Raw genomic sequence first — 27500 nt, 5'->3', positions numbered from 1 at the left:
GTTGGTGTGTTTGACAATGAGCCATCTCTGTTGGACAGTATTGCACTTAAACTTGACTCGGCCAAAAAACCAGTTGGAAATTGGAGAAGCCTGGCTATAAAACTGATTTCAACTGGTCAGCTGTTCAAGGAATTTGAGGCACAGTTACATTCGTCTGAAAACCCTACTGCACTTCTGTTTCGATATTTGGGTAAGATTAAGAAGTTTAGTCAGCTAACTGTTGGTGAACTGAAGGGACACTTGGAAAACATGCGCAGGAGAGATATTTTGATGGTCCTTGATGGAGTGCGAGGTTTGTATTTGTGTATGAACTATTAATATGTAGTTTGTTTAATTTTCATAACACCCATTTTTTCTCTCATTGGTTAAGGAACCCATGAGGGTTTTATTAGTTATGAGCTGTTTATTGGATACATGTTAAGTGGTACTTGTAGCTGTGTATGCATGTCAATCAGGTTGTAAAGTTGAGTAGTGGTGAGTAGTTTCTTTTTAGTTTTCTCAGGAAATCAATTACCCATTTATGTTTCTAAATTTTCTTGGTCTGTAACTTCAGTAAAATGAGAAAACGTCGCCATTTTAAACACAACCTCCAGCCATGACACACTTACAACTGGGAGTGTATGATAGCTCAGCCAAACAGATTACAGCACTTGGATTGTTAATGTACAAATAGAATTATACCGATAATCATTATTGAAAATATACATCTCAAATAATTTGCAATTGTAACAGTGTCTTTTTTGTAATAATTTTTGTTCTAAATTCGTCTACTCTCTGTCAGGGATTTGTCGATTGTTTGTTTGTTCGATTGATCGATCGATCGATTGATTGATTAATTGAATAATGTATGCCTTAAAGTAGATAAATTTCCAAACAAAGATAACGGACACAATTTGGTGTCTCCAGGGTATTGAAATGTTGGTGTTCAAAGATGATATTGCTAACTGTAAATCAATTATAGAGTACTTAATGTAACAGTATTATAAATTGTAACTTACAGATGCTGAGCTCTTGGCCGATGTCTTTAGTCCTGACTCTGACCTTCTGAACCGTGTTAGCATCCTGCTTAACAAGAAAACCCCAGCAGTTAAAAACTGGAGGAATCTTGCTAACCGGCTTGGTGTGCCAAACAAGGTGTATGAAGAATTTGATCCTGCTGCAAACAATCCAAAGCGCAGCCCAACCAAGTTAATGCTTGAATGGCTTAGATCTGAACATCCTGACATGACTGTAGATGAATTAAGAACAGCAGTGGAGAAGATTGAGCGTGGCGATGCTTTGGAGATTCTTGATGGCTACCTTTTCAATTCACAAGGTACTTTAAACTACAGTGCAGACATCATGATCTGTACGGTCTGACAGACCATAAGACAGCTAAGACCTCAATCTAAGATATTGTTTTTTTTTTTTCCTTTATCATTTCCTGGGGTTTGGTGTCTATGGTTCATGTAACTATGAACAGCACATTAGTTATATTGATTTGGCTCTCGCAAAGATCCTCGCGCGGCCAAATTACTTTTCGTCCTCGGCTGCTACTTCCAGGAATAAATGCGCTAGTACATAGAACTGTTGAAACCCCTGTGTAACTTTATGCATTTACAAATGACGGTAGATTCCTCTTTAACAAAGTTTTGAGTTCAATTACAATAACTTTAATTTTTTTTTTTGTTTGTTTGCAAGGTATTGGAATTGAGCCATCTTCTGGTGGTGAACAGTACCTCTCTCCTAAGAGCACTCCCCAAGAGCAAAAGCAAAAAGTCAACATAAAAAGTTGCCAGGCAGGAAGTGCTGAGGTAGACATTGGATTTCCCAGTCTTCAGTCTCCCAATCTTCAGTCTCCCAATCTTCAGTCTCCCAGTCTTCAGTCTCCCAGTAAAAGTCCGCCGGAAACTCGCCTATCAACTGCGGCTACAGAGTTACCTTTACGAGTATACTCCAAAATTTGCTTAAAGTTGAACATACGCAGTGTTTTTTATAGTGACTTCAGGATGCTAGGAGAAAAAGTAGGACTTTCAAGGGACGAGGTTGTCTTTCTAGGACAGGAAGTTAATCCAACTGATCATATTCTTAGAAAGTGGTCTTCATCTGGTCAAGCAACTGTAAAGAAGCTTATGGATATCCTGGCCGAGGAAGGCTTGGAAAGAAATGATGTCATAGAGATTCTTAAAGATTGGGTTTACCAGGAAAACTGTTCTAAATAAGATTTCTTGTAGATCACTTTGAACACTATTTATAGCCTGATGCGGAAGATGACTGACTTTTCAGGCTGACTATTTTACTCAGTCTAGATGGCCAGAATTAGTTTTGATTTAAAATGTAGTGACTGTATATATTCTTGAATGATATTAATATGAAACAGGAGACAATGTTTTAGGATGATTGAATGAAATGTATACCGACAAGTTTTACATTCCTCAAAAAGGTGAATTGTGAAGATAGGAGATGCTTTTATACATCAGTATCGAATACTTTTCTTTCATTCTTTCAAATTCCGAAAGATACTATTGCATGCATATAATCCTTATTGCATTTCTGACCAATAATTTGGTGGCCAGGTAGATTGATCCAAACGTGCAGATTTTTTTTGGAAGAATAGAATTTTTATGATATCAACTAGCTATAGAAACTTTTATTTTATCATTTTTGTGGCTACTGCTAGGCAACACTAGCCACTCTGTTATTGTATAATTATTTTGTTTCTCCCTTTTTTTACGTCTAGGTCACTCTGTTTTGTACTTATTAGTAGTTAGCCCTCGAGTATTTTTGTAGTAATTATTTGACTTCAATGAAGGGCACACTTAGTGTGCGCGGACGTTTCTAACGGTGATTACCCACTGTAAACGAGTGGATATGGTAAAGCAAATAGTACAGTAAAGTGCAGTTTATTGCCATGGACTGCTTATTACGTTTCCTCGACGGGTTTGCTTTAATTTCTTCCTTATAAAGCGGATAGCGATTTGCCTTGGCAATCAGCTGAAAATCCGGGTAACGTTGAGTCTATTCACACTTATGATTTTACGAAACGTGAGAAGACCGCAGAAAAATGCCGCGAAAATGGTCAAAACCGAAGTTTAAGAAACTTTTCAATTATTAAGATTACGCCAGAAGGCTATGGCAGACCGCGTTGAAGTCGAAGTTCTTTTTCATCGTCACAAATTGCGAGAGTTTTTTTGAAAGTTTCCTTTGAAGCCGTCCATCTTAACTTGTCAGTTTTAGATCCGTACAGAATCAGCAGAAAAATTACCTTGATGTGGCATCAAATGCAAAAACAAATGCCTGCGTTCAACTTAAAGTTATGTAAATGGCCGTTGAAGTTGGTCTGTTGTACTACTTCAATCATTTCTGTTCTGTAGACTCCTCATCAATCCTGATTTAAAGCTTCTTACTGAGAATTCCGTTCACACCTGAATTCTTTTTTCAGGTTTTCCCTGTGCAATTTTAAAGTTGCGTTCATAACTGCGATGATAACGTTTCTACATTTATTATCATTGACTAGTTACAAATAACTGTACACGCTACATGTAGGAGAGGCCCACACGAGACGAGTGACTCATTCTGTCAGGAGCGGAATTAAGGGAAGGTTAGCCAAGACACCCTGGAGTCGCGCGCGCGCGCGCGCGAGCGGCGAAGAGCAAAGCGATCCCGAGGGAAGGAGTCTGGTGAAGAGGCGCCAAGAAAGTCTCTCTTCTCGCGGCAATGCCGCGCGCTCTTGCTCCAACGTGAGCCCGCTCGCAGGCTAAGGGAAGGTGGAATGGGTGGCTAGCTTACCCGCTGTTGGAGAAGCAAAAAATTTAAATAATGAAAAACAAACAATTGAAGAAGACTTGAGTATTATCATGACAAAAGACAACTCCCTGGACAGGTAGCTCATTAAAATAACAATGCTAAAATAGCGATAAAAAATACTTTATGCAATTGATCAGTAAACTTCGAGTAACAACACTTTTGATGGTTCGTGAAGTTAAAAGGAAATGGAGGGGCTGCGAATCGCATGCCCTGGGTACTAGAGCTTTTACTGCAGTCGTTGTTTCGCCGCTCACATATCACGCAAAGATGCCTTCTGGGACTCGGGGTATGAATGGCGTAGCTTCCTAACTAGTTACCCTATGGCTAAATTCACGCATTCCACATTAAATCTATTAGGCCCAGTGTTTGCCGGCACTCGACCGCCGTTTTGAAATCTACCGGGAAGTGGGTGCTGTTCTCAATGGGTAACGAATACGTTAGCCTGCGAGCGCAGACGTATTTCGGCCGAGACATGCGACAGCCCAAAATACGTTTGCGTTCGCAAGCTACAAATGCGTGAACCTCGCAAAGGAGTGAAACGTTCTGCAATACCAATTAAGAATCTGTTGTAATTTATTTAATAAAACGGCTTTTCAGAATTGGGGATAGAACGTTGCTTTGCGACTTTGTAATCTAAAGAGAACGAAACGGGTGCTCAACTGTGTTAAATTTTATTCTTTTCTTTAAAATGTCATTTTCTATTTTTGAACATGGAAGGTACTCCTACAGGCTGGAAAAATCGTGGAGGATCTCTGGGACCTGGGACCGTGAAAGGCAAAAGACCTATCAAAGAAAACAAATGTAATTAAACATTCAGTGAATGAAACACGTACGATCTTGTAAAGGTTACAGAAACTAACGTTATACCTTTATCACGAACTTCCTGAATTGCTTTTAGAAGAAGTTTTTGCTTCTTTTGACATACACCTGAAATAAAAAGCGCACAAAAGGCTGAAAACTACAGTGGTGAGGATTGTCCAATAACCTGACAAATTTGTGAGTTTCTGAAAAATACAAAGCAATGCAAAACACAGGAAAATAAAACAATGACGTTAAAAGCATTGGCCCTAAATCAAACTAGCACGGCAAAGGGAAGGAATCTTTGTTACATGTATTTCCAAGAAGTGTGAAATATTTACTTTCAATAGTTATCTCCACACAAAAACCAGCAACTGGTGTGGTTCGAAATTTTTTCACTGTCTTATCTGATATCAACATTGGACTTCTCCCAGCAATACCGACACTTTGTCAAGCCGATTAGTAACAAGAATATAGATAATCATACATTGCCTTATGCAAGATTAAAGTTGCAGAACAAACACTGTACTGAATGGCATAAGAACGCGGCTAGTGTAAACGTTATTCATTTTCTCAAGCGTTTGATGTGTCACATTAAAATCTCAAACATTATTTTACCAATGAGATCTGTTTTTCTCACCAGTACGATCGTCCTAGCAGGGTACAGCTTTATTGTTTTAGCAAAAAAGAACATACATTCTAACTTCACATGCATCAAAGCGGGAGGAGTTGCTATCTCTCTTACATGTACTTGCCCTCTCAGTAAAATAAGTGTTACCTGTTTTAATCGTTTCAAGAATTATTCCAGTATGGGGGCAGATAAACTGAGACAACAAACCAACATCCTGAAAAGAAGTGAAGGAGAAATTTTTTAAAGTGTGAAGGGCTCAAACACACTTCTCTTAAAGTTCATGTCTTCACTCTAGACTTCTCAGGAGAGTCACGTGACCACCTACTCTCATAAGTCAAGAGATATAAAAAGTCACCTTGTGTAGTATTATATACCACATTAAATTCCTAGGTTTTCTCTTATATGATTACAGGAGCTTTGAAGCAGCCGTCACGATATGGTCATGTCATAATAAAGAGTGACTGCTTTGTCTGCATTGTACAAAATAGAAAACTAGGAAGTAGCAAAGTTCAACATCATAGTTTATTAAGTCAAGGTAGACAAATATAATAAACCTAAAAGCGACAAGGAAAGAGAGAAGTCTTACAGGGGGCAGTCTGAAATTAAAGACAGGTTCTTCCCTTCTTGAAATTTATTAGCGGGAACTGAATGAAGAAAAAAAGTCAGGTTTCTTTTTTGCAAAAAGGAAGCAACTCTATCCTAGTTCTGCCAATGTTGTGTCTTACACAGAAAGTGGGCTGGCTGAATGGAAGGCTACAATTAATCTTTGATACTAATATTACTCACTGTGTAAACCAATTCATAATTTTTCTCTACAATCAGTCGACATATCGGACAGGGATTACTGCAAACGTTGGTTCCTTTCTAGAACAGAAGTCATAACAGAGCAAGTAAATTACAGAAACTGTTACATAATCAATATGACATGTTATCTCAAACCCAGACTTCCCATGGCCAAGAGGAAGGGTGGGATCTCACTTCTCAGCATCAACCAGAGTGAGATCTGGGTAGGAGATTATATGACATGAAGAACAACTTTCTCCAGAAAACAGATTTAATAAAATTATTGCAATTGTAAAGAGTACTCAGAAAAAAAAACTTTATGACAGCTTGTGTCCTGATCACATAATGTCTATAAAATACAAATCAAAATACTCAGCAGCACTTTCTTTAAGAGAAGGTGAAATAATGAGAGGTTACATTAACAGCCTTGATTCAATTCAACCTGCATTTTTTGACATACAACTTAAAGGTATTGTTTACCAATAATCAACCAACTGAATGATCAATAGGCTTACTGTTTTTCATAAAATTCCATAACTTACACCAGTATTAATACTACATGCCTTGAATACTGACCCGTGACGTCATAAAAATTACATAAATAAATTAAAAGAAACATTTTGTCACATAGAGCAAGTTATTATACACTCTAATGAATGAGTTTTACTTACAAAACAAGTCCGACGAGTTTTCTGCAAGAAAAAAAAACAAAACAAAACAAAAGAAACCAAAAAATATTCATCAATGTTTGAAAGTCTGCACTGGGTCGACCAAAGCATAACCTGTAGTGTAGTATGTGACACTTGACAATACTAAAAGTTGAGATCGCTGACTAGATGTAAAGTTCTAACCTTGTAGCATGCAAAAGAGTCAATAGAAATCTGAGTGCACTACAGTGTACATGTTAATCAGATTATTCAATGCCAAAGATCTCAGACTAAAGACCCTTTAATTTCACAGTGCCATGTATGTTCCACCCAAGAGTATAAACTGATGCAAGTAAATTTCTGGTAACCTAGAGTAATTATAACAATTGATTATATTAATTATCAACTGATTAATTTAAAATTGAGCAATTACCTGGGGTGGAAACTGACCCTTAAAGTTCCTTCTGTAATTTGTCCAGATTGGTTTTCCATCTTAACAGAATGAAAATTTATAATAAATTAAAGTTAGTGATTAGATGTGTTACATGAAATTCAAAATTCAGTTCCTAATTAGATAAAGTTCCTTAGTTTACATTTTATTATACATCTTAGGTTACTTAATTTATGGGCTACCCCCAGGTAACAAGCTCCCATTAATCCCCCTCTCCCATGTATGCTAATACATTTAAAGTCTCGCCTGGAGTTTTCTGCCCTGGGCTTATTTCAAATTTGGGTAACCTCACATACAAAGGGAGGGGGATGGGGGGGGGGGGGGTAGGGGGATGATGACTTGAGACTTAAGATGACTTGAGACTAACATCCAGCAGTACCAAAAGATGTTTTCCATCCAGTGCTTTTGAGCTGAATGCATTAGTAAAAAAGCAAATACGCAAAACACAGAGGTCATTGAGTTGAACCTCCTCATAACATTATTTCATCTGATGGTAGTTGTTAGCTGAAAAATAAAAAAGTAGTTGTTAGCTGCACTCTGCTTTTTCTCTGAGAGTGATGATACTGACGAAACAAAGAAAAGTAGACAGGGGTATATATCCAGGAAAGCTTATGACTGAAACAATTGTTTTCTTCACACATAGATGTGTCTGTAAGTAGGAGCTGGAGCTGCTTGTAAACTGAAGGGGGGGGGGGGGGGGGACTTGTAACTGGAATTTTATGAGTCATCAGTAGCAATAATTGAGTGAAGAAACAACAAGTGTGGAAAGAGGTCCTTCAAGCTATACTTTATATTGCAATAAGAAATGACATATTTTGTAACTCACCTGGCCAGAAAACTTGAAAGTGTTCCAGTGTCAACCTATATGAAATACACAATTAAATGACTATGACTGGCACATGAGATTGCTACATGTAGATTCAGTGCAATAACATCTACAAGGTGACATACTGAGTCAAGCTTGACAATTTATTAGCAGACACCATCGTTGTGAAAGCATCACAATGACTAAGTTGAGATTTCATTGTTTTGTACTGGACAGTTGATTGGTTGGATCTGAAAATGTTGGAATCTACGGATATTCACGATTCAGATTTGCCATCTGGTTGGTTTTCATTGTCTGGGCAGCCCTGCTTTCAGTAAATGCACTGTACCTAGCCAGTGATTCAGCCTGCAACATGTTTGATCAGTTAAATACTGTGTCAGTTACATGTATCTTACATCAGAGTGGTAAATGTCAGCCAGTAGATTCACACAGTTACCAGCCATTGATTCAGGTAAAGAGATTCACATGTAACCATCCTTGTCTACTATGCTGTCAAAGTTTAAATTGTCATGCAATACTGTAAAAATAAGCAGTGGTAAGCTCTTGCCTGACTGTACTTACTTAAGCAGCATAAAATACTATTATACAGTTTCTTACTTATCATAATCAGTAGAATCTTGATCAATGATTCCCTCATCAATTACTTTAACAAGAGTCCTGCGGGTTGATTGATCCATCCACTGTTCTTTTCCTGGGTAGAAATTAACAAATAAATAAAAAATCAGTTACTTAGTACGTGACCATGTATCCATCCCTTGGAATTCATGAGAGAATGAAGGACTCAAAAGGAATTTCTATAAAAGAAAACAGAGCTTAAAAAAATGTATGAACTCACAGGAGGGGTGGGGATGGGGGGGGGGGGTGTTAAACAATCAACCTTCTGTCTGAGGGAGTAACAGTAAAGTGGACATTTCCTGGAACAACAAATAAGATTTCACTCACATCTATGCAGCAGAAACCAGTGATAAAACAGGGGTTTCATTCAGGTTCTCAGCAGGAGGGCAACTAGTTTTCACAGGCCAAAGTTTTTGAAGTGAACTTCTTTCTACGCAAACCCTTTCTTTTCTAGATGGTAAAACCAGGTAGGTAAAATCCTTGTCACAGCCAGTCAATTTGTCTCTTGCCAGGCCCTTAATGGGACCCCTGTAATATTTCCTAGTTACATAATGATCTGCTGAATTATTTGAGTCCAAGTGAAACTGCTAAGAAAATTTCCAACGTCAAAAGCCCTGTGTTGGAGCATTGTTCAATACCTACATAAAGCCAAAAAGACACTTACAATTTAGGAAAATATATTGACCAATTTATGGATTGATTACAAAAAAGGGATCTGTTCATTTTAAGCATTAAACTATTTACAGGTAATTAAAAATGAAATGTTACAGATCTCCATCCTATTACATGTATAGATCAAGAAAAAACTATGACTTTCCACTAGATAAAAACCCTACATTATAATCACAAGATTGAATTACATATAATGAGTTGCAAGTTAATAACAACAAGACTTCAGTTTCAATAACATAATTGTTGATGAACTTTACCATATTGTATGCTTTTGAGAAGTTCAACCATAACAGGACTGATGACCCTGCTTGATGACATGTTGGAAAGCTTTCGACGTGTAGGATGAGTTGCTCCTGCAAAACAGAAGTAACAGTTTATATATTATTTAAAGGGAGTGATCATCTTCTAATTTCTCCTTACATTCAGGCAGAATGGAGGTATGTGAATAAAAATCACAATCTTCATGTACTATCTATGAAAAAGTGTACAGTTACAACTTTGTAAAAAAAAACTAAATTTATTAAAACTAGATATTTATCAGTTATCAGTTATCAACCTCTTCAAGCCTACATGTAGATCCTACTATGTCAGCCTTTCCTCTGTTTGGCCAAGGTAAATTTTCCACCTACAGTTTTCTTCGTCGCATCAGGTTTTGCTCATGAACTGCACTGATTTTGTTTATGAGTCCCATCAATTTATTTTGTTTCATCCCTCTGACTTGCAGTTCGTGCACTGTACATTTTTGTCTTCTTACTCCAATGTGCAATACATTCACATGTCCTGCCCTTGCGGTTCACATGTGCCAAAATGCATATGATTTCAACTGGTACTGTACTGACAGCCATCTCTTTACAACAACCACCTTTCTACTACAGCATGTCTCTACCACAACCACCTCTCCACAAAAGCAGTGGTCAGTAAACTACATCCCAACTGTCAATGGAAAATACTCTCTATAATTATAATGGCCACTTAATCAATTCTTGATGAATCACATGCTTAAAATCCCAGGTTTTTCTTTTTTTGGTGCACAGTAATCTGGACTGTACTTCAGGATTCACACAGAAATTCAAGAACTTTTCAAAGATCAAATCTACTTTTCAGGAAACCTGACAGAATTATAATTTTACAAGTAATAAGAGAAATCAACACATACAACTTCCAAATTAACAGGTAATTAAGGCCACAAGTTTTTGCCCCATCTCTTTGTGCAAGATCAAGAGAATAAAACAAACACAAATGACCTGGCTTTGTCTTACGATTTCTACTTGCATTTGGCTTGACTTAACATCTTGGTTGCTTCACAGTTTTGTTTGGCATCATAGAAAAGAATGCCGACTGAAAGTTTATACAAACCAAATTGGCTTTTGACTCAATGATATTCTCCCCAAGACCAGTTTGCATCCCTAAAATGTTTTTGCCCAAGACCATCTTCTTATATGTTAACACCATTTAACTCCTTATTCATGCTGGGACTCCATGATGCCTCTTCAGGCCTTGGTATTGATTAGGGCAATAAATGGTATGGTATAATCAAATGACCTCATCACCTGATGGAGACTACCAAAATTAATGTTATGATCTTCATCTCAAGTTATAAGATAGTGAAACAAACATATAATACTTAATTGTTGTTTTATCTTAAAATGACCAATGAACAGCAAATACCTTTTTCATGTTGACAATGACACTCAACATGTAAGCTTATAATAAGCTGGATCATGTGTACTGAAGGCATCTGCTGTCAAGTATCGATTGTTCCCCTTATTGACACTCAATTGACATCTCAATCAACACTTGATGGACATCTTGATCGATACTTGGCCGACACTCAGTTGACACTCGATCAACGTCTTGATCAACACTGGATCCACACTCATTTGACAGCCGGTCAAAAGTCAGTTGAGTGTCGACCAACTCATATGTATCGATCAACACTCAATGGCATGTCAGCAAAAATTAGCTGACTCTTGACTGAGGTATCAATCAAGTGTCAACCCAGGTGTTGCTTGAGTATTGATTGAGTGTCGCATGATCCTATAAACTTAGGCTTAAAATGTTTCATTTCTCATTGCTTTCCTCTTAGAAAAGTGAGTCAGTCAGTTGGGAGAGAGACAAAAATAGAAATAGAAAATTGACCATGAGAGCCTGAGTCCAGCATACAGTTCTATCAGTTTTTGTTCCAGTGACACGTTGCTGTTTAATAAAACCTTGTTTTTTTTCCATGCGAGTATGCAATGCTGAGAGATAAATGATTTTTTCTTTTACTCTTCATAAAAAATTTTGGGTAATGAGATTGACACATCATTGATGGCCTAATGTGTAGGCTTATTCAAGTATACAAAAGTTTTTGACAAGTTGTATCAATTGCTTTTTTACAATAATTTGTATGATAATCATTATATTCAGAGACACATGGCTATAGATCTCGGAGAAGGCCAAAAGGAAAATATAATCTAGTAGCATGCTGAAGATGAACGTCTGGTATTGTTCCAGATATTATTTTACACAATAACAAAGCCATCTTTGAATAGTCCCGGTGGTTACTGTTGATTTTTTTTTAAATTGATAACAATCAATATTCCTGAAGATAGGAATTATCGATTGTTATAGATTTTTGCCAATCAATAGCAATTGACAAAGAAATTTTTTTCTATGGTTATGCATTGGTCAAAGTAAATTCCTGCTCCCAACCTGGGAATAGACGGGGACTTGGACAAAAGGACTTGAAAAAATGAGCCAATGTCCCCACCCCCAGGGAAGCACTTTCATTCCAATGTCCTTCCGTGTCCCCACCTAGCAGCAAAGGCATATGCTGAGGCTCCAATTTTATTTGGTTCAAAATGTTTCAAACTGGTTTGGGATGGCAAGCAAGAACTAAGGATAAAATAGATTAAAGAGCAACAAGATAGCTACTCATGTTTCTCTCCGCCATTTTGGTTGCGTTCTAGGCTGGTCCCAGCCTCTTTGCAACACACAGTTCTAGACTCCAAGCCTCCAACAGAGAAACTCCCTGGTTCGGATACGTTGGGATACCGAGGAAGCAATATTCACGATAGCCGCCATGATGGTTTTCATATTATAATGCAAATTAGCCATGTTCTCCGCCAGGGAGCAAACATTGAAATGGTTCCCATTTTTCTGAAAATCGGCTGGCCTAAATGGTCAAGTATCTGCACCAAAATCACTTTTGGGAGCCAAGTTATGGAATAATGATTTTATTATTAATTTAAGTTTGAAAAAGTTTCTTGATAACTTGACTTATTAACTACGCGAGCTGTTTCCTTTTTATAAAAGCGCTGAAATTCTGTAAAATTTGGAATATCTTCACGCCAATACTGAAACCAAAGCATGGATATGAAAGAAATTACCACACATGATAAGAAACCAGCTGAAATTTGTCAATTTTAGCTTGTTTGCCCCTTCAGAAATCACGTGCCTAATTTGCATTATAATGTAATAACAAACGTGTCAGTTATCGTGAATAAGGCTTATTCTTGTCTAAGACCCTATATACTGGGGCAGTTTTGAGAGTCGAAGATCGGTTTTTGTCCCGCTAATATCCCTGCCTTCCCTGGGTTAAGGTGGGGGGATTTACTTTGACTGGTGCATTATCGATTGTCGATATCAATCGACAGCAATCGGCGAGTGAACCGACTGATTTCCAATATCGATTGTTATCGATTGACTACGCCTAATGTTAAAACATAGCTTAAACAGACTTAAGCACTTAGTGCAATAGTTCATTCATGGCGGTTTCCTTAGTATGGCGCCGCGGTGCTTTTGGTTACTTCCACCTCCTGTTTAGCAATTTGAATCACAATTTTTGTAAGTAATATGGAGTAAATGCAATAAATACATAAAAGTTCTGTTCCAGCTGGTCAAGTCGTGGCCAAGTCAATCAAGTTATCAATTTGTATCATACCTGTGACCCAAGAAAGTCGCACGAGCCATGACTGATAACCTGAGCCGCAGCTGTGTAAAGCTCTCGTCTGTAAACAAAATTTCAACAGCGTTTCGTGAAATGACTTTCCAAAACTACTGAACGAAGCCACGGTAAGCACCCTTGGTAAAACACGAAATGAAGCCGCCATTTTGATTACCTCGGCCCAGTCTCTAATCTGACAACTTCTTTGCTGTTGATTTGATTGATGGGAAACTGACCAATCAAAAAGGTAGTACCATTGTCTGACTCTTATACGTCCGTCGTCCTTTCAGGGTGGGGTAAGAGACCAAGTTAAAATTTGGTAAGCCATGTTGTTTGGAAAATTCCCGCCCGAAATTTGCGCTGTTTTCCTCCTCACAAGTACGATATGAAGTGGAAATTTCGATGTGGTAACAATCTTAGACTAATGGTGTTCTTTTTTCTATAATTTTCAGGGTGAAGTCATGCAATTTTGAAGAGGAAACGATCAACAGACTGTTTGAAGTTGAGCGGCCATGCGAAATGGCCGCTCAAAGTAGTTTTCGTGTTATGCGTCATATTAAGTTGCCCCAAAAATCTTTTTAAAATACTTGCACACGCCTAAAACGTGCATATATTGACGAAAGAAAGTTCTTTGAGGAAAGTGTTATCGAAGTGAAGCTGTACCCAAGAGTAAGTTGGTTGAATTGAACCTTTCTGTTTCACGTATCGTATAAAACCACCTTCCACGTTGCTGCTGCAAATAAAGCGGTCTTCGCGCGGTGGTTAAAGATGAATTGCGTCCTTTCTTCTTTCTTTCTCACTTAATCTAGCAGAGCCTCGTTGATCTGAAATAAGCAGTCTGAAATAAAGACTGTCAAGGAAAGGAAAAATCTGAAAAAGAAGATCGAAGAAATATTCATCTGATGAAAAATTCGTGACGCGAAGCATACGCGATTCATACTATAAAGATAAATTATATTGGGAAATCAACAAGTCCTGGCAATTGTTTAGGAAGATTTTACGTACGTTTTAATACAGCAGATAAAGCCATTTGGGCATCCTTTCAGCCTTTATTGAAACTTGTGTTGATAACCAACAGTCGTAAATAACCTTTAACTTTAAGCTTGTACTTGATGAAATTGTCGTGGGTGATGATGAGTTTTTATTTCATATTGGCTTTTTTGGAACGTTGGGGTTTTAAATTTGCCTTTGTGTATGAATTTTCTAACAACAGCTCTTCGATAAACGCTTTAGAAACGAGACATACTAGACGAGAATAGAAGTAGGATAAGCAACGAGGACGCGAAGCGATTGCCAAACGTGGTCATTAATATTCATGAAGAATGATCTTAGGAAGTTAACTTCCAAAAATTATTGAAAATGGCCTCAAGTTATTAAGTTTGGCGGTTAAATTTACACAAGGGAAATGCATAGAATGTACTTATTCCTTGTGGAATCTTGAGTGTGTGAAAACTAAAACAGATGCCTAGAAAATCTCTTGTTAAATTGATTATGTTTAGGGCCTTAACTGGACAGATAAGAAATTTTGTCTTGGTGTAATGAGTTCACTTCCTGGGGTGTTGGTTAAAAAGTCTATTGGAATGAGGAAATGACCATTGATCTTTAAAGTTGTTTATTTTACACAATCATTAGTGTGGGTGTGCATCCCACTAAAATAACAAATGAGTTGTTCCCATAACTCACAAAATATTAATGATACTCAATGATAAGAGACAAAAAGAGAGAAAATTTCTTAAATAAGTTTGGCTAAGAGTTCCATTGGTTGCATGTGGCAAAAAGGAAGTTTATATACATTACACACAAATTCTAGATTATGTTTGAGTAACCATTGGTTTTGATGCTATATGTTGTGTAAATGTAAAGTACCACATACTCCTTGCAACAAAATGCAAATCTTCTAGTGTTGTGTAGGCAGACATTCAGTCCATGTGGATATTTTTGTGGGTTTTTGTTCCACGTGTACATGTTTACCCATGGCTAAATTAGAAGCTTGTGATACTGCATTTTTTGTACCAGTGTGGATATAAAGGCTTTAGCTTTGTAACTGAGCGTGGTCAATGATTAAATTTCAATACCTGTATTAAATTGTTGCTCTGCTATAAAAACAACCAAAACAGAAAATGATATTTACTTCATCTCAAGCCTAATGTCTTGCCTTCAAGATGTAAACCATTTTAAGTTTGATTTATGTCTGGCTGTGATACTTAAAAATTATCTTAAAATAAGGAAAAGTGAAAATGAATTTACATCCTGAATGTTGTGTATGAAGTGACAAAGAGTACTTCGAAGTAGATTATATATGTTGTGACTTCTAAAAACAATTTGGATTCTCATAAATTGTTCGTGAGTCAATGAGTGACTGGCTTTGTTACAGTTGTATGAAATTTATTTTTGTTTTGTTTTATTGATTTTTTCAAGTGTACATTCACCATTCATGTTTAGGATGGTTGCACATTACTACCAAGGAAGCTCATGATGTTGATGACATATCTGATCAGATATAGGCACTAAAAGTAGAGTGAAACAGCGAAATAAGCCCTAAAACAGCAGCAAATATTTTCAATGTAATCTGAGAGCTAATGTGACCTGAATGTCTTTGGGTTTAAAACAGGCTTGGTATATTTGACAACAGAATACACATATTATGTGCAGCTTTGATCTTCCTTGAAACATTGTCTCAGAGAAGTTTCATTTTTCTGGTGAAAACTGTTAACAACTGACTTCACATGTTTTTTCAGGTAAATGACTGACAAAAGAACAAAGCCCAAAAGATAAGAATTGAAAAAGAAACATGGTAAGAAATTATAAACAGCTGTCTGACAAAAGATTAATCATTAATCAATCTTTGCCAAAGCATCAATAAAAATGAGCAGAAAAAATATATTTAAGTTGAAGGAAGTATCTTTGTCATGGTGACAGCAATGGGACTTTTCCTTTACAGTCTCTTGCAGGGTTTTTGAAAACTGGGCAGGGATTAATTGTTTACAGTTCTATTGTTCATTTAGTTCTTTTCGGTTAGGAGATTAACAGGTCATTTGTTTAAAAAAACTTGTTCTGTTTCCAAACCTTTTGATAAGTATATACGTACATTAAACTATACATGATGCTGATGTCTACACAAGTACAGATATCAGCATTACATGTGATTTTCATTATTCCTGTTGCAAATGATCATGAAATTTTGACATGAAAGCATCTGTTTTTCTTGTTACAGAGCACATCAGGTGGTGAACCTCGCACTTTGCTTAATGCCCTCAAACCAATGTTAGGATCTCTAGGAGACATTAAGACACCACAAGAAGTTGTGCGTGTAGTAAGGTACATAGTAGCCTGGTAACTGTATAGTGAGTACTGTGGAACCCCACCTTACGACCACCCCATTAATACGACCAACTCGTTATTATGGCCACTTTATTCTGGCCCAAAAAAGCTCAGTCAGTCATTTTCTTATTTAAAGAACCCCTTTACTACAACCACCCGGTTAATGCAACCAATTTTCCATGGCTCGAAGGTGGTCGTATTAACTGGGTTCCACTGTATAATATAAAAGTTCCTTCTATGGTAAGATAACTACGTTGTTTTATATTCCATGTACATGGAGAACTAAAGAATTGGTTCATGCTTAGCGTGCATACATTGAGTTATGGATGCATGTGGGAAGTTTGGAGGGCACGAGAGAAGCCTAAGACTTGCTCGAGGTGCAGCTGATCTAAATCGGATTTTTACATGTAACGCTTTCTATTTACTCTGTAGTGCAAAGCCCTGTGGCCTGGAGTTCTTGGCAGTATTCTTTTTCCTTTGTTTTTTTTTTTTTTAATTTTCTGCCTCAAAATGTCAGCTTTCCAATAGAAAACAGAGTGTAATTAAGCCTTAGAATAGTAACTGTAAGTGTTGGGGGGGACAGGAGGACGGGAGGCGGAAGAGGAAAGGGCGGAAAGGCAGGAAGTGGGAGAGGAAAGGGCAGGATGCCGGAGGTCTAAGAAGGCGGGAATCATTTATTTAACTTCAAAATACTTGCAAAAGCAAGAGCCCAAAATGTTTTTTTACTTATATTTAGCTTATTTTGAGACCTCTGGACTGATGGAAAAATGAAAATTCACCCTTGGGCTGAAAAACTGAGGCCTACTTCAGTAAAATTGGAAACCCTTTTATGGTGGTTGCATCATAGGTCATGAAATGTTGTCACTTGAGCTGTCAAAAGACATGAGTAAGAGGAGCAAGGCTGAAAGCGAAGAAAAAAAGGAAAAGAAACGCCTAAGGATTGCGCAGCTAAATGACTAGGATGTCTTTTGAGTCTCCTTATTTACAGGAGAGGGGAGCAAGACAGATGAGGGTGGGAGTCAGGAGATAAAGGCACGGGAATGAGGAGAGCTGGGTACAGGAAGTGGGAGGTTCTGACCATCCTGTTCCCCCCTCCCTCCCCCCCCCCTTCTTAAGTGGATAATTTACTTACCTTCCCCATCATTTTCATTGGAAACTGATTTATTAATACATGTATATTGCCATGCTCTTTTCCCGTAGTTGCTTAAACCTTAAGATGATATTAAACCAAAGGATTCCTTTTCTTTTCTGTAGTTTAATGCGAGATGCAGAGAAGCTGATGAGTCGTTGCATTTACCTTAATGTCCTGAAGGCTACAATCTCAGCTGCCAAGGAAAATGAAACGTCAAGTGAAACATTAGAAAAGTATATACACATTACTCTTGCTGTCTTGTTATGAACCCTCCATAATATTTCTTGTTGTTGAAAAATTCTTCATAAAATCATAGTCTGGTGAATCAACATGCACTCCCCCACCCCACCCTGACGAATCAGCTGATGTGAAGTTCGATACTCTTGCGGTAAATTGCTCAGTGTGATATTAGTTATGACAGCGATCTGTCGACTGAGCTGTCAGTTTGCCTTACATATAATACATATTTGGAGGTTTTTGATTTCATGACAGTTCGACTGTAGCTGATACCAACCAAACTGGTTTCATATTTCTCAAGCTAATGAAAAAGAAGCTTAAATGACATCAGATTTCCAACATTAACGTTGCAACATTTAAATGACTTATATCAGTTGGTATAATATTGAAGCAAAATATCTGTGAGTAAGTTTCTGAAAGCAGTTTATTATAATTATAACGCCTGTATGTATATCTATTTTTATATGCATGCTGTATATTACATTACTAATAGTGTGACAGTGCCAGATGGTGGTTGCCGCTCATTGGGTTGTCATGGATATATATCTTGGCGCTCGGCTCCTACACTTTCGGTCCCACCATCCTTTTGGGCATCAACCCCCAACCTCATCTGTTTTTGATGAGTTAAATTGCTATAATACATGTACATATAACTATTTTTATACGCATGTTATATATTACATTACTAAATACATGTAGATGAATTTTTTTGTTTATTCTTTTGTTATTTAACAGGTTTATGAGTATAGGGGGCTGGAGTATACTCAACAGATGGCTTGTTGAGGCAAAGAAAAACGAAAATTTTCCAGTCTTGGTTGAACTTCTTGAGGTAAAAAGAGATGAAGAACATTTTGCCTGCTTTGAAATGTAATACAGTACAAGGTGGCATTACATAATACACTGTATGTGAAATGTTAACTGTTTAAATCTGACACATGATATTTTACTTTACATGTGATCTAGGTCCTGAGAGATCTCCCTGTAAATATAGACACATTAAAACAAGTAAGTCTTGAAATGTTTAGTTTCTTCAATTTTATGGTTGATATGTTTACTCTTAGACCGAAGTCAAGTGATTGATGGTCAGCTTTCATAGACATGTCAAGTTGCATTTGTCTTATGATGAGAAGTGTCTTTTTTTCTTTTCATGCCTAGAGTTCCCTTACCTTCCACTATTCCCCTTTCCTGCAAATCAAGTGCAGGCAATATATGGGTAATACTCTGTTCATGCTAACAGGAACTGAAAGTGAAATTAATGATCTTGCAGGGTAATACAGGCAAAATTATCAAGCATCTCACAAAATTGGAGAATCAAGGTAAACTCAAAATGGTCTGTGGGTTAGCACTACACATGTATACATGTCAGTTCAGAGCTGGTAATACCAGTTTAAAAGTGTATAAGATTCCATTACTTTTTGCCATTTTGATTTTTTTAAAACTGTTCCCATTTCTTTTCAGATGTCAAAAAACTTGCCTCAGTTATTGTGAAGCAGTGGATGAGTCTTGTTAGGAATCAAACTGGAATTTCAGGTATTAGGATGTCTTGTAATTAGACGAACAGTTGATCATTTGGAAATTCCAATAAAATAAAATGTTTTTTTGCATGTGGGAGTGTTCGAGCAAGCAGTGCCTGTGTAGATGTAAAGAGTTTTTTTAATAGAAAACACAATTATGAAGTAAAAAAATAAGATGTAGCCTTGGTTAGGGTATTAGTTAAGAAAAAAGTTATAAAGCTCTGTCTGATCACATAGTTAGGATAAACTTCATAGCGTTGGGAAAGGAGAAATAGAGTTAAGGTATAGGGAAATGGTATATGCAGTTCTAGAAGCTTTCATCAACCTTGATTGTGTATACTGCACTCGACTCATGTTTATGTGTGTTGATTTTTGACAAAGTAGACAAGCCCAAGCAGAATGGTTCAGCAGATGGTGAGGATGCTCTGCAAGGATCTAAGCAGGGTAAGCATGTTTGTAGAACTTAAAACCTCTTCTGGATAGCTTCTTGGTATCAAATCTTTCATTATACTTGCTGTACAATGTACAGTATGTACAGGTTGTGATGATATTGCAACTTGCAGGTGGACAGAATATGTTCCCAAAAAGTGCTAAAACAAATGTGCATGTAATGGGCCTCACGCACGATGTTGGTGTACAAATCAAAATTAGCAAAAATTGGATGAAAATTTGTTTTAGAAATGCTGTAATTCGCAGGTTATTAATTTTTTTCTCTTCAAATGAGCACCATCTTGTAGCGATTTTCATCTAGTTTCCTTCCATCTTAGCTACGTCTCAAAAGAGCTTGTGCCTTTCTAGTAAGGAGTCAAAATCACACATACTCTCCATTCTAATCTTCACAAGTAGCGTAACACATCGGGCCGTATTTTACGCAATTCTTATCGCGCCCATTGCAGGCGCGATTTGCCATTTTTGCCTTTTTGGAAAATTTTGCTTTTTGCCAAAATCGTGCACATTGCTCCTTTTGCTTTTGCCTTTTGCGCCAGCAAAAACATCGCGCCCTTTTGGCTTTATGCGTATTTTGCCTTTATTCCGAGTCCAGCAAACTGAGTTGGTTCAATTCCGAATGTAAGCTTCCTTAATCATAATACAGGTTTCGCAAGGCAAAGTGTTGCAAATTATTGTTAAAGGAGCTCTTTTGAATCACAAAAATGGAATCACAAAAATTGAGAAAAGTGTTCTCCAGAATGCAAACTATAAGAGAACGCCACATGCTAGTAAGTTATGCCATATATCGCTATCAGAGTGCTTACCAAGGATTTGGAAACGATGTAACTTTAAACACACGTTTGTCCAATTTTTGTCCAGCCTGGCGATCTTGAGAAAATGACAGAACGAATCATCTTATGTCTTTTTTTATTTCTTTTTACACGCACTAAGCAAGCAAGTTCCCTGCATCTTCTTGTCCATTTCGTGTTCATCGCGGCCATTTTGTTATTTACAACAAGCCCAAATTATGTCCAAATAAGGAAATGGATGGACGAGTCGAGTTAGACTGGGATTGAAGGGTTTCCCCATGAAGAGAAAACAAAACAAAACATTGATGTGTTGGTTGACCTTTATTACATTGTTGTTCGCCAACTTTGTGGAGGGATCGGCGAGGATAACGTTCAATCTCAACTGAGCATTCGCCTGTGAAAATAGCATCACTAAAAGTATCATAAAATGCTCGCTTCGGCTTTTTGTCAGTACTTTGCACCGCTCACGTACTCCAGCCTTTATTACAGTGTTGTTCGCCAGCGCTCTAGCGGCAAAAGTGCCATGAGGCAAAAATGGCAAAAATAGCGCGGGCCTGAAAGGCAAAAAAAATGCGTGATGCCGGAGGCGCGATTGGCAAAACGCAAAATTTGCACGAAAGGCAAAAAAGGAAAAAAGTGCTTGAAACGTGCGAACAAAGGCGCGATAAAATGACAAAGTTTTTAAATTAAAAACGTGGTCTCACGCTAGTTTTTTAATCATATTTTTTTGACAGATACAATTACAAATTCACCTTTGTATTTCCTTTAAAACATAAAGTTGTCCAATGAATAAATACTAGCCTTGCTTACCAGTGAAGTGCAACAATTCTTAAGCTGTTGGTCATGTTAACACTTGTTTGACAGTGGGTGATAATTTGTCCCTTGAAACAAACAGATCTAGGCTAATAAGCTAGACACATTGTATGTGCAGTAATAGGACTCCAATAACCTGTGTACTGAAATTGTGTGAAAAAGGTCCTTAGAAGTTTATGAGCCTTTTTTCTGTTTTTGAACAGCTTTATCACTCCCATCAACTGAAGGAAAGCCTGCCAAGAGACTGAGGTGAGCACTATGCTGTCATTAATAGTTTACAGTACACTCTGGTGTTTTAGCAAAAAAAAATTAATACTTTACAAAGATACCAAGGCAACCTGCCATATGAACAGTGGGAAAGCCTTTGCTGAAACCAGGAGGTCATGTGGCAGAACATGTTAACTTCAGGAATCTAATGACCATGAGGTCTTCCATGGATGCTGAAAATTTCATAGCCACCTTTAAACTACATGTAAATCTGTATATTACTGTAATTGGTGAGAAGTGGTTTGAATCTAATGGTCACTGTACAGTACCAAACCCTGGATCAAGTTGTCCAGGTTTAAGCCCAAGATACAAACATGTAATTCTTGCAGTGTCTCCCACCACCTTGATGTTATAATTTGCTACCTTGGGGGTGGGGGAGAGAGGGAGTAAAAATACTGCTAGTAGCTTTGTGCAATTGAACCAGTGATCATGCCTGCCTGATGGGCCTCCAGCCTCCAAAAGAGACTTAACCAGCTCATCTTCTACAGACTTGTTAAGATATCAAACATATTTTTCACTTCATTTTGTTTTACCTTGTAGAGACAACAGCTCAACAGATTCAAACAGGTCACCTCAAGCGGAGAAGAAAATGAAAACCCTTAGTGAAGTTAAAAGTGATGTCAAACAGAGTATGGCACAGAAAAATATTTCTAAGACAAAAGTGATCCCACCACAGGCTAAACGTAAGTGACTTCCATGTTAACTCAGTTAGTAGAATGTTAGGCTGCAGACCAGGATATATAGGTGCTAGGGTCTTAAAAATAACAAAGGAAGAATGTGTTGTTATGCCATGACATCAGTGGATAGTTACACCGTCATGTTTTATCATATCACTGAAGTGTTACTAAGCATTTCATTGCTTGAAGTTTGCTGTTTTTTGTCCGTCACCAGCGGTAGCCATGGAAAGTGCAGGGTTCATGAACGCACTAACATCTGCAGCATCAGCTGCTCCTGTTGTGAGAAAGAGGAAACGTGTGTCCACAGCTGCAAAGGTAGTTTAGTAGTTGGTTATAATTATGCAAATGTATGAACTTTAATTTGTTGCATGGCTTGTTTCATGTTTTTTTCTAGCTGTTTTAAGAATGCAAGCTGTTTGTATGCAGTGGATAACTATTTCAGTTTGTCATCTGTCTATCATAGAATATATTAGAAAACAGTCCTAAGAAAATACGCATGCCGATTGGTTAGAAATCATGTTTCGATAACACAGAACTAGCACAAGGGGTTGACGTAATGATGATGCAAGCAAAGAGAATTTACATTTTGATAATCAAAGTTAACTAGTTGTTTTCCTTTTTTGGTCATGGTGTTTTCTTAAATAGAAAACATGTTCTTTGTGTTTCTATCGAGTTACAGAAACACTCAGGAAAGTTTGGGAGAACTCGAAAAAGCTGTGGAAACACTCTCCTGCGGCTCATGTTCCCACAGCAGTTCTCGTTCTCCCAAACTTCCACTCGTGTTTCCATAACTCGATAGAAACATGGTAAATGTTTTCTATTTCTCAAGTATTACTTTTTTTAGAGGGTTCAACGAGTGGTTTACAATGTACTGTATATATGCATGGTAAATTGATGTTCTTTGTTTGTTACAGACAGGGACAACTAACACCACAACAGCAACTTCTTCATCTACAGCAACTGCCAAGGTAAGCATGCAGTTGTCCTTGCTGTAGCAAGGAAGAGTAGTCTCTCCACTCTTGTTTCAACCAAGACTGTTACTTACCAAGCAATGCTGTCATTGTGGATATTAACTACTTGGGTTTCATGAACATTTTCAGCAGGAAGGCAACTGGTTTTCACAGGCAGGCAAAACATTTTGAACCGAACTTATGTATAAGAAAAATGTTCCTCAAGATGGCTAAAACAGTCAGACAAAATCCTCCTCTCAGCCAGACCATTTGCTAGTGCTTGGCCCTTATTGATACTCCTGGAAACTGTTTCCTGTGAGTTTGATGTACATGTATGTTGATGTTTTCAGCCAACATATACAGGCATTCTTGATGCCATATTGGATAGTCAGTCACAGACACATGGCCAAGAGGATGGACGAGAGAAGGAAAAAGAGAGCAAGGAAAAAGATGCTGACAGTGCAAGGTAATTTGAATCTGACTGGAAAGATTAGAGATAAATGACCAACCATATCTGAAATATCTGAGGGCTGACAATGAAATGAAATGAAAGAAAGAGATTGCATGCTTCTGTCTAGCTCAATGGTATATGAAGTTTAATTCATACCTTAAGTTTATTCTAGAGAAATGATCTTTATTCTAGAGTAATGAAAATTATGTCTGCATAGCACTTCACTTATTTTTCATTATGACCAGACATCAGCATGCATCACCAAAATGACTTCAGCTTGTAGTTACATCTATGAAAATTTTATTTGTTCACAGGAATCTGTGGTGTGTTTTGGTGTAATCATAGCCTCTCCAACCTTGCATAAAACATGAAATGTACACGTATATCTCCTTTGAAGATTGTCCCAAAATACATTGCAAGGTGTTCTTTATACTTCATGAATGGGTAGAGGTTAAGTCATCAGATTATTTTGTCATGCAAATTGCATGAAATGCTGGGGTTTTTTTTTTTACATACATACATTTTATTTCTGTTTTCAAATTAAAATTACAATTATAACATGCCCGCAGATAGCTGAGCTAATCTAGGCGGGTCATGTTTACACGAATTACTAATATACAACTAGGTACAACTAAATAAAACTAAAGGCAACAAGAGAACTAAAGAGACTAAAATTGACAACAATGACTAAAGACAACTAATAAACTAACGGTATTACAAATGATAATTAACAACAGTTACGACGAGAGACTACAGATACACTAAACCAAAATTATTGAATATCAATGAATACATACAAAGAGGAAAATAAATTCAGCTTTACTTTTTGAACGATTTCTGAAAGATCAATATAACAGTCTTCTGAAGCTAGAATTTCAAAAAGTATTTGTTTTATTTTCCTCGTAAAGACATTTTTTGGAAGCTTTCTTAAAGATATAGGCATTTCATTCCAAATTTTTGTTCTGATTCTAGAAAATGAATTCACTTGAATTGAGAGTCTAGAACTGTGTGTGCAAAAGTTATTTGAGACAGAGAATCGAGCATTGTAAGAATGAATATCAGAAATGTCTTGAAAGAGATCTTGAATGTTTCCAGGAGCATTTCTGTGTCTTATTTCAAACATAAGGTTAGCTAAATTTTGCTCAGAAAAAACCTGCAGTGTAATAAACATTATTTTTAGCTCTGTCTTACAAAGTTACTTTTTGTTCATTAAAAAAAAAAACATATATATTTGTTTATTTAAAGATAAGCAACCACATTTCAAATATTAAAGAAGTGTATGAGGAGCAGGGAGGCGGAATGAAGATCATGCTGGTCCTGGTCATTAATTTTCTCTGAATGCTTTTCTGTTTCATTTATTGCAGCAACAAGTCAGGTTCGTCTCCAAATGGATCACCAGACAATACATCATTAGCTCCAAGTAAGAAAACCTACTTTAATTTCATTTTGTGTCCCACAAATTCAGCATCTGTTTTATTGGTTTCTTTTTGCTCTCCGTGGGAAGCACATCATCACAAATGATCTCACAGAAGGGTTTACTTAATTCTTAATAGTCACTGTGAAATTGTTTCTTGATTATTTAGGTGGAGATATTGGAGACTTCACCAAAGGCTCTGAGGTAAAATACTGTAGACAACTGCTCACTTTCTGTGTTCATGGATTGTATGGACTGCATTTAACACAGCTAATAATAACTGTTTATTTCATTTATTAATATTTATTAATTTATACGTATTTGAGGGGTTTTTTTAACCAGTTTCAGACAGTCAAGGAAACTGGGATGTTGATTCTATTGCCCTTCTTCTTAAATGCCCTTTTTCAGATGTCCTTGACGAAGTTACATTTTAAATAAACATAGCTTTTCATTTGTAATTTAATGTGATTTACTTTTCATTGGCAGCCATCTGAAAAAGAGAATTCTCCTAACTCAGGTAGGCATATACTGCATCTTAACATTCACGAGGAGAGCTGTACTTTCTCAATTAAGACTCAGCCAACATAGATTCTGAGAATGATAATTGTAGGAATTAAGAATCAAAACAACATTTCTTGACAAACTCTTTACCTAATAAGAAAGTAACCACACCATGGATGGATAGAATATATTATGAGTTTTTCTCAGCCAGTAGGAAACAGCGCACATGAAAAGGTCTCTCAGTGATCTCTTCAATGATTTTTCATGAATGTCTTTTGTCCTTGCTGTGTAGCATCACAGACTTCAACAGATACAACCTCTGCAGCAGATGACAATTCATTAGAGGAAAAACCAGCTAAGAAGTCAAAGAAGGGCAAAAAGGTTCAATGGCCTGCTGATGATGCAAACCTTGCTACATTCCACTTCTTTGAGATGGATGAAGATGAAAGAGGTCAGTCCATTCAGCTTGGCGCTGATTATTAATTTATTAAAAAGCACTCGACAGGTTTAACAACTTTCTTCTGCCAAACCTACCTTTGGTTTCACAGTCTTAGAATATAAAACTGTGTAGAAGTGTGGAATCTGAATACTTTTGAGAGAGTTGCATTCTTGCCAAAAAAAAACAAAACAAAACAAAAAAAAAAGCATTTAGTACTTGTCTAGTATTGTAGGTCTCAATTTGTTGAATGTGCCACCCGATTATCCTTGGCTAGTGAACTGCTCATCTGAAATTGATTTCCACTCATTGTTAGTTAGATTCAGGCTGGTTGACCTCTTCTCCAAAGCTATTTTCTTGGAGCATCTTGAACATTCAAATTTCAGGGTTCATACAGGTCATGGAAAACCTGGAAAGTCATGGAATTTGTTATGTCAATGTCCAGGCCTGGAAAGTCATGGAATTTAAGAGAAGGTCATGGAAAGTCATGGAAAAGCATTATGCTTGGCAAAAAGATATTTTAAAAATTGAAAAAATAACAGGCTTTAATTTCAGTAGAAATAGACACAAGCACACATTTTATCCCTTATAATCATTATGCTGGAAAAATAAATGATTGTTTTGATGCTGCTGTGAGAACAACTGCTTAACTTTGGTCATGGAAAAGGTCACGGAAAATCATGGGATCATAAAGGCTTCAAAGAGTATGAACCCTGAATTTGCTGTCTGCTTCTTATGTTTCTTTGTGTGACTATCTAAGGGATATGAAGACATGATATGACATCATGAATGATCTTTCATATATTCACTTCTATGCCAAAGATAGCCTGTATAGCTGGTGGGATTTGCGAGCAGGTGAACTCTGGCGGCAAAGGCGAAGTCACGAGTGAGACTCCTGCCTGCCTCGTTTCCTATGCTTTTTGCTTGACGCCCACTTTTATCACCTTTGATGATCCAATTAAATAAGCCAATCAGAGAATTAAATGTAATTTAAAACTTGAGGTTTATTTTCATGCGGAATGGTGCAAATGCATGCAACTCAATGGAAATAAACCCTTGATGTACATGGAGATCTCTGATAACTCAAAGAACATTACACCTAACAGTCCATGATTCGCAGGTGTCACATTCATCGACCACAATAGCCGATACTGCTTCGTGGAGAATAGTTTTTGACTTCAATCCATTTGGGAAAGGCTTTTCTAGTACATTCTCTGCTGAGCAGAAAACAAATTGTGTCAGATATTTTACGACAGATTGGACTTTTCAGTTCCAAAGCCATCCAGCCTAGTGACTCCATATCGACAATTTGGTCTTTGATAAGGCTCTTAAGTGGGGAGATAACCAGGATGCAAGTCTTCGTTGATCTCATTTTTTGGCTCGCCAAGATAAAGATCATGTAGCTCATGCTT

At 37.2% G+C, this 27500-nt stretch overlaps 3 protein-coding genes across 9 annotated transcripts in view; 2 read left to right on the top strand and 1 right to left on the bottom strand.

Moving 5' to 3' along the window:
* The window catches only part of LOC145486084 (uncharacterized), a 13999-nt gene extending 11093 nt beyond the window's left edge, over nt 1-2906 (top strand). For 2 of the 5 annotated variants that reach the window (XM_081464801.1, XM_081464796.1), the window contains exons 8-10: nt 1-292; nt 1001-1315; nt 1681-2905. The exon at nt 1-292 is cut by the window's left edge and continues 23 nt beyond it. In XM_081464801.1, the coding sequence (XP_081320927.1) occupies nt 1-292; nt 1001-1315; nt 1681-2201 (1128 nt within the window). In that variant the 3' untranslated portion in view covers nt 2202-2905. Of the gene's footprint in view, nt 293-1000; nt 1316-1680 lie in introns of all 5 variants that reach the window. The other 3 variants (XM_081464815.1, XM_081464817.1, XM_081464809.1) reach the window with 3 other exon arrangements.
* Nucleotides 2907-4368: 1462 nt separating this feature from the next.
* Nucleotides 4369-13393, bottom strand: LOC145486160 (uncharacterized). The gene is made up of 10 exons (XM_081464821.1): nt 13135-13393; nt 9467-9562; nt 8520-8613; nt 7923-7957; nt 7079-7137; nt 6670-6690; nt 6002-6079; nt 5363-5429; nt 4654-4713; nt 4369-4569 (listed from the first exon to the last, which is right to left on the bottom strand). Exons 1-10 carry the CDS (start codon nt 13301-13303, stop codon nt 4478-4480), a joined length of 771 nt encoding a protein of 256 aa, XP_081320947.1. The 5' UTR covers nt 13304-13393; the 3' UTR covers nt 4369-4477.
* Nucleotides 13394-13431: 38 nt separating this feature from the next.
* The window catches only part of LOC145486123 (serine/threonine-protein phosphatase 1 regulatory subunit 10-like), a 29524-nt gene continuing 15455 nt past the window's right edge, over nt 13432-27500 (top strand). The window contains exons 1-19 of one of the 3 annotated variants that reach the window (XM_081464819.1): nt 13432-13456; nt 13590-13806; nt 15876-15931; nt 16352-16455; nt 17713-17823; nt 18563-18656; nt 18791-18832; nt 19095-19143; nt 19286-19357; nt 19723-19785; nt 21596-21641; nt 22200-22342; nt 22551-22651; nt 23251-23304; nt 23637-23752; nt 25102-25157; nt 25321-25355; nt 25638-25668; nt 25945-26103. In XM_081464819.1, coding sequence (XP_081320945.1) covers nt 15929-15931; nt 16352-16455; nt 17713-17823; nt 18563-18656; nt 18791-18832; nt 19095-19143; nt 19286-19357; nt 19723-19785; nt 21596-21641; nt 22200-22342; nt 22551-22651; nt 23251-23304; nt 23637-23752; nt 25102-25157; nt 25321-25355; nt 25638-25668; nt 25945-26103 — 1279 coding nt within the window. In that variant the 5' untranslated portion in view covers nt 13432-13456; nt 13590-13806; nt 15876-15928. Of the gene's footprint in view, nt 13516-13589; nt 13807-15875; nt 15932-16351; nt 16456-17712; nt 17824-18562; nt 18657-18790; nt 18833-19094; nt 19144-19285; nt 19358-19722; nt 19786-21595; nt 21642-22199; nt 22343-22550; nt 22652-23250; nt 23305-23636; nt 23753-25101; nt 25158-25320; nt 25356-25637; nt 25669-25944; nt 26104-27500 lie in introns of all 3 variants that reach the window. The other 2 variants (XM_081464820.1, XM_081464818.1) reach the window with 2 other exon arrangements.

The sequence above is a fragment of the Orbicella franksi genome, chromosome 1, assembly GCF_964199315.1.
Source record: "Orbicella franksi chromosome 1, jaOrbFran1.1, whole genome shotgun sequence".
Classification (NCBI taxonomy): Eukaryota; Metazoa; Cnidaria; class Anthozoa; order Scleractinia; family Merulinidae; genus Orbicella; species Orbicella franksi.
This window is presented reverse-complemented; position numbering and strand designations above follow the sequence as displayed.